Source organism: Drosophila sulfurigaster, chromosome 2R, assembly GCF_023558435.1.
Source record: "Drosophila sulfurigaster albostrigata strain 15112-1811.04 chromosome 2R, ASM2355843v2, whole genome shotgun sequence".
NCBI classification, from domain to species: Eukaryota; Metazoa; Arthropoda; class Insecta; order Diptera; family Drosophilidae; genus Drosophila; species Drosophila sulfurigaster.
Window position 1 is genome coordinate 46,348 of NC_084882.1, and position 6,441 is coordinate 52,788.

Below are 6,441 nucleotides of genomic sequence, written 5' to 3' on the forward strand. Positions count from 1 at the left end.
GTTCGGATTTTTAGGAGCCTCTAGCCTCTCGGAAGTTGCTATTCGTCGTTTTTAATTTATGTAAACAAACCTGTAATTATGCCATACAAATTTGTAATTGGAGAACGAAATATTGCATACTTTTAAGCTGATCATTTAAAGAACATAAAAAATCAAGAAAGCTACAGTCAAGTGTGCTCGACTCTGAGACCCCCGCTACCCATTTTGAATAAAGGCAAAATATATAATATTTTTATACCCGCTACCCATAGGGTAGAAGGGTATTATAACATTGTTCCGGCAGGAAATGTATGTAACAGGTAGAAGGAGGCATCTCCGACCCTATAAAGTATATATATTCTTGATCAGCGTCAATAGCCGAGACGATCTAGCCATGTCCGTCTGTGTGTCTGTCCGTCTGTCCGTATGAACACCTAGATCTCAGAGACTATAAGAGATAGAGCCATAATTTTCGACAGCATTTGTTATGTTTGCACGCAGATCAAGTTTGTTTCAAATTTTTGCCACGCCCACTTCCGTCCCCGCAAATCAAAAAAATCGAATACCAAGCGTAATTTTAAAGCCAGAGATGCGAATTTTGGTATATACAATAACTACTATAGTAGTTATGATTCCTTAAATCAGATAAAAATTGTGGAAGCTATTAAAGAAATACTTTTGTATGGGCAAAAACGCCTACTTACTAGGGGTCTGAGTTGCTTTGGCCGACAATCTGGTACATTGTGCCGTCTATGGTATATTTTTAATGGTGTACTATATCGATATACCAAACATACCATTTGGCATGTTTTTAGTATATTTTTTTAGTATTTTCGGTATATTTTGAAAATAATACCGCAGTATTTTGCCTTTATTAAAAATGGGTAGCGGGTATCTCACAGTCGAGCACACTCGACTGTAACTTTCTTACTTGTTTTAATATACCAAAATGACCCCAAATACTCGAAATTTACCAAAGGCTTTTCTAGGTACATTGATACAGTATTATCACTAACCATACAATACATAGATGCGTCATACAACCAAAAGGTATCATTAAAAACAGTATTATTGCAACCCCAGTCGGGCCGAGCGCTGCGATTCGAACACCAGAGCCTCTTCGGCTCATTCGAAAATTCGAAGTTCGAACGCAGCGCGCAGCGTTCAGTTCAGTCGCAGATCAATTGCGTATCGATGATCACGGGTGTATTTCGTTGCGCTCTGCTTTCGTTTCTATGTATGCGTGTATGTATCTACATGCTCGCCTATATCAGTATGTGTATGCATGTGAAGTTTTGCAACGGGCGGTTGACTCGCAAACGAGCAGCTAGCGCACGCCAATTTTGTTTTGCCGCGACGAAAGTCTCGAAGAGGAGGACAACAACAATTGCTCGCATTCTAGATGTTTGCAGTTAAATGGCGCCTGCAGAAGGACCACGTTGGCTCTGCTGGTGGTTTGCAAGCCCGACAGGTTGGGGATTTTTCTGAGTTGAAATTAGATCGAGGTTGGAGATCGTGAAGATCGTGCTGGACGATCTTGGCTGTTTATACCCGCTACCCATATGGTAGAAGGGTATTATAACTTTGTGCCGGAAGGAAATGTATGTAACAGGTAGAAGGAGGCTTCTCCGACCCTATAAAGTATATATATTCTTGATCAGCGTCAACAGCCGAGACGATCTAGGAATGTCTGTCTGTCCTTATGAAACACTGGATCTCAGAGACTATAAGAGATGGAGATATAATTGTTGTAATCAAGATTGTTTCAAATTTTTGCCACGCCCACTTCCGCCCCCGCAAATCAAAATTTTGGTACATATGATAATAACTATAGCAGTTATGATTCCTGTAAATTTAGTTGCGATCAGATAGAAATTGTAGAATTTATTAAAGAAATACTTTTGTATGGCAAAAAACGCCTACTTACTAGGGGTCTGAGTTGCTTTGGCTGACAATCTGGTGTTTTGTGCCGTCTATGGTATATTTTGAATGTGGTACTATGTCGATATACCAAATATACCATTCGACTGTAGCTTTCTAACTTGTTTATGTTATTGGCATGATCAGCTTAAAAAATTCAATATTTCGTTCTCCAATTACAAATTTGTGTGGCAAACTTGCAGGTTTGTTTACATAAATTAAAAAACGTAAATAGTAAATTTTACTTATTTGCCTATTGCAATTCTCAAGTGGTTCTAGTATTTTGTTGATAAGGAACTCATCCGTCAGCCGGCAGAGGGCAGAAGAAAATTTGTATTGTTTCTTACTCTTATAGTAATACAATATGTTTCGGCTATGGGAGTTTTTCAAGATACAATGTTGAAATAGTTTTACATATGTATGTACATTGGTGGATGTCGTGGGTTATTTAAGATACGCCTATATATTGCGTGTGTTCTTGTGGCGCATTCTAATTGTAAATATTATTAAGTAAATTGTATACAAGAAAAAAAAAACAAAACAGGAAAAAATATGAAAATAACTCAACTTTCAATTATACAGGCATGCTCCGGTTTTCACTTTTCGTTTTCGTTTTGGGACCAAAACCGAGATTTTCGTTTTTAGGTGCTCCGGTTTTCACAAGCTTTTAGTTATCGTTTTGCTATCGAAACGTTTCATTTCTCATCATTTCTTGCCGCCGAAACAGCTGATTTGAGGTTTGGTCAGCAGCAAACAACTCGAAAAAATGCCTTTTTTATTTTCAATTGCATCTTTTGAAGCCAAAAGAAAGCAAAAGTTAATTGACTTAAGAAAATCTAAGCAATTAAGATGTAATACATATGTTTTTAATATGTCTGACGACCGGTAAGTCACACTTGCAACATTCAAAATTTTGCCTCTAATTTATGTTTATTGCAGATTTGTCCAATCATTTAGGATTGATAAAGACACTTTAAAGCCACATTTAAAAGTAACGACACGCTTCTGTGTTGCGATATCTTGCTACTGGATGTTATCAGTTCTCAATCGCCAAGGACCACCATATAAATATAGGACGAAGCACATTTGGGAAAATTCTCCATATATTTATTCCGTTGCTGGACAAGCTTCTTTGTCAGGACACAATTTGCCTTCAGATGTCTAGCCAGCAAATGCGGAAATCTAGCGAATACTTCTTTAGCAGATATCAACTGCCAAGAATAGTGGATGGAACTCATATAAAAATATTGAAACCTGTAAATAATGCCTCTGTTTTTTTTTAACAGAAAGGGCTATTACAGCATGAACGCCATGGTTGTAAGTAGAATGTCTAAATTGGTTATAGTTACGTTAAGATTTTACTTTTACCTACAGGTTTGCAACTATAATATGGAGATTATCGCTATTGATGCGACGCACCCCGGATCCTGTCATGATTCTTTCATTTGGAATCATTCAAGCGCCAGGGAATATTTGTCGAGAACAATAAATGAATATTATGTTTTGGCAGATTCTGGCTACGCACAGGAGAGTTTTGTGTTAACTCCCTACAGGAGCGCAGAGATTGGGACGCAGCATCGATTTAATTTAAGACATGCTGCAGCCAGAAACATAATAGAACGAACAATTGGTGTTCTTAAAAGCCGTTTCCGTTGTTTACAACGATGCTTAAATTATCAGCCCATTTTTTGCTGTCAAATTATTAACGTATGCTGTGCTCTGCACAACATATGTAGAAGACGGAATTTGTCAATAAGTGAAGACTTTCAATTGGAGGATATTGAACAGGCTATAAATGATAACGACATTGAAGGAAATGATGACGGACCATCTGTACGCGACGAAATTGCTGTGTCTCTGTCAATTTTTAGTTATTAAAATGTATTTATTCTTATTTTTTTAAAATTTGTTTTAACTTTAAGAGTAGCTCCTTTTTAAATTCAAATCTTCTTGTTGAAGACTTTTCTTTTTTTGGAAATGCTCCTTTTTTAAATGCAAGTCCTCTTGTGCAAGACTTACCATTTTTGGAAATGCTTGGACATTGTTGAATTGATTAACTTCATTTCCTCAACTTGAGCTACGCACAGACTCTGCAAATGAACCTCAGCAGCTGTGCGGCGACGCTTGCGGCTCGGTTCCTCCTTAGCCACCTCTTCTTCTATTATGGTGGTTGGTGCTCCATATGCCACAGCACCAACTCCATCGACCATCTCAAAGAGCCCGCAGAGCTTTGCCACGTCCTTCTCCATGGCTGTCAGCGGTTGCTGGCAGTAAGGACCCCCGCCCGTAGCTCTGACCTCTGCCTTATTCTGGGCAATTTTCTTGCGAATATTCGCCTTCCAATCGCACCAAACCTGGAATGTAATATTATGAAATATATTAGTTTGTCATAATTCTGGGGATACTCATACCTTTTTCCATCCCGCAACATCTTTAATTGGAGGTCCAATTGCGTTCAATGCACCGGCAAGCTCGCTCCATTTAGCTTCTGCAGCCACACGATCGCCTTTGGCGAATCCACGCGCCATACTTTCATTGTCCTGCATAAAATTAAGAATGACTTCATCCTGGAATGTTGATTTGTGTTTTCCCCTGCAAACAATATATTAGTATTTTTGTTTTTTATAAAAATAAACTTTTTTTACTCACATTTTTAAAATTCGGTTGAACGGCAATCAGCTGTTTCCCACAAAAAATGGGGATGCCACCTTTTTAATGCATTTCATTCCGGTTATTCCAACAATTTTTTTTATACACTTTTAGCACATAACTAATTAAATTAAATTAATTAATTTTTAAAAAACATATTTTACCCAACTTCAACAAATTTATCGCCATCCGTTTGATTATACAAGTATTTTTAACTTGCTTTTTCATTCTATCGAAAGTATGGCAGCTTAGGCGATAACTCATGGTGTCGGACCTATCGGTCGCTCACCAAAACGAAAATTGTTGTTGCCGACGGCAAAATTTGATATCCAAATTTGAGGTGGGGTCAGAAATTACTCGTTTTAAAAATAATTACAAGACTAATTGATCTTCTAGAGGTCTTAAAAGAACGACAATAAACCAATAAGTCAACTACTTTTTTTTCCTTTTGCAAATAAGATCCGATTTAATATAGAAAAAGCCATTTACTTTTCATTTCGGCAAGTCAAATTTTCTCGTTTTGCAATTCGAAAAAATCTTGTGAAAGTGAAAACGGGAGCACCAATTTTTTTAAAAGAAATTATGACAGCTTATATAATATCTACGATATATATATAATATATATAGAATATATATATTACGAAACTGAACATCTATATATATGTATATTAAAAAAAAAAGAAAAGCAAACAAAATGAAACAATTTTTTTTCGACTAGTTTTTAATAATATTTAATTAATATATCGAATTTTTAGGTTTTGCGTTGATTTCAACAAAAATAAACAATATGCAGCAAGCAAACAATATGCAAACAACATTTAGTGTGTATGTTAACGTATATATAACATATATAATTAGATGTTCGCGGTGCACGAACAGTAAAAAAAACAATTAAGAAAGCTACAGTTGAGTGTACTCGACTGTGAGATACCCGCTACCCATTTTGAATAAAAGAAATATACTTTGCGGTATTTTTCTCAAAATATACCGAATATACTACAAAAATACTAAAAATATATCAAATGGTATATTTGGTATATCGATATAGTACCGATTAAGTATCAATTTGAAACAAACTTGATCTGCGTGCAAACATAACAAATGCTGTCGAAAAAAAATTTATAGCTCTATCTCTTATAGTCTCTGAGATCTAGGTGTTCATACGGACAGACGGACGGACACACAGACGGACAGACGGACAAGGCTAGATCGTCTCGGCTGTTGACGCTGATCAAGAATATAGGGTTATAGGGTCGGAGAAGCCTCCTTCTACCTGTTACATACATTTCCTGCCGGCACAAAGTTATAATACCCTTCTACCCTATGGGTAGCGGGTATAAAAATAAAACACAAGGATTTATTTTTGTTTACTTAATAGACTACTTTATTTTTATTTATAAGCTCGCGGGCTACGCGTCTTAAGTGAGGAAAGTGTCTTTAAAAACTGAACTCACAATATGCTGAGCTCTAACATGAAAGGTCTTATTACGACTTAGGGCTAACATACGTGTGATGTTTTGTGTTTGTGTTAGTGCAGTAATGCTGAGTCTTCAAGTTGCAAATGGAAAATTTTAATGGACTTTGGATTTTTTGGAAGTGGCACGATCGCCAATGTAATAGGATCTTTTTGTTTGTGACAGTTGGTGCCGTCGCGACAAATGTTTATGTTTATGATATGATTTGTGGGAAAGAATTTGGAAGATAGGGGAATAATTATGAGTGTTTGTCATGTACCGGAAATTATTCTGGTATATTACTATATATATATATATATAAATAATAATTATTATATATATTGGCTTAGACCACACGCGAATCGAAACGATTGGTTATAGAACATGTGCATCAAAAGCGCAATCCCTATTTTTATTTTTTTTATTTTTCAACTGACAA

The 6,441-nt window shown here is 36.3% G+C and overlaps 2 protein-coding genes across 2 annotated transcripts; one reads left to right on the plus strand and one right to left on the minus strand.

Moving 5' to 3' along the window:
* The first annotated feature begins 3,084 nt into the window (after window positions 1–3,084).
* LOC133839558 (putative nuclease HARBI1) lies at window positions 3,085–3,777 on the plus strand. Its single transcript, XM_062271163.1, has 2 exons — window positions 3,085–3,216; window positions 3,274–3,777. The coding sequence occupies exons 1-2, from the start codon at window positions 3,163–3,165 to the stop codon at window positions 3,775–3,777; spliced, it is 558 nt and encodes a 185-aa protein (XP_062127147.1). The 5' UTR covers window positions 3,085–3,162.
* A 137-nt stretch (window positions 3,778–3,914) lies between these two features.
* Window positions 3,915–5,121, minus strand: LOC133839559 (uncharacterized). The gene is made up of 2 exons (XM_062271164.1): window positions 4,311–5,121; window positions 3,915–4,253 (listed from the first exon to the last, which is right to left on the minus strand). The coding sequence occupies exons 1-2, from the start codon at window positions 4,443–4,445 to the stop codon at window positions 3,915–3,917; spliced, it is 474 nt and encodes a 157-aa protein (XP_062127148.1). The 5' UTR covers window positions 4,446–5,121.
* Window positions 5,122–6,441: the final 1,320 nt, after the last annotated feature.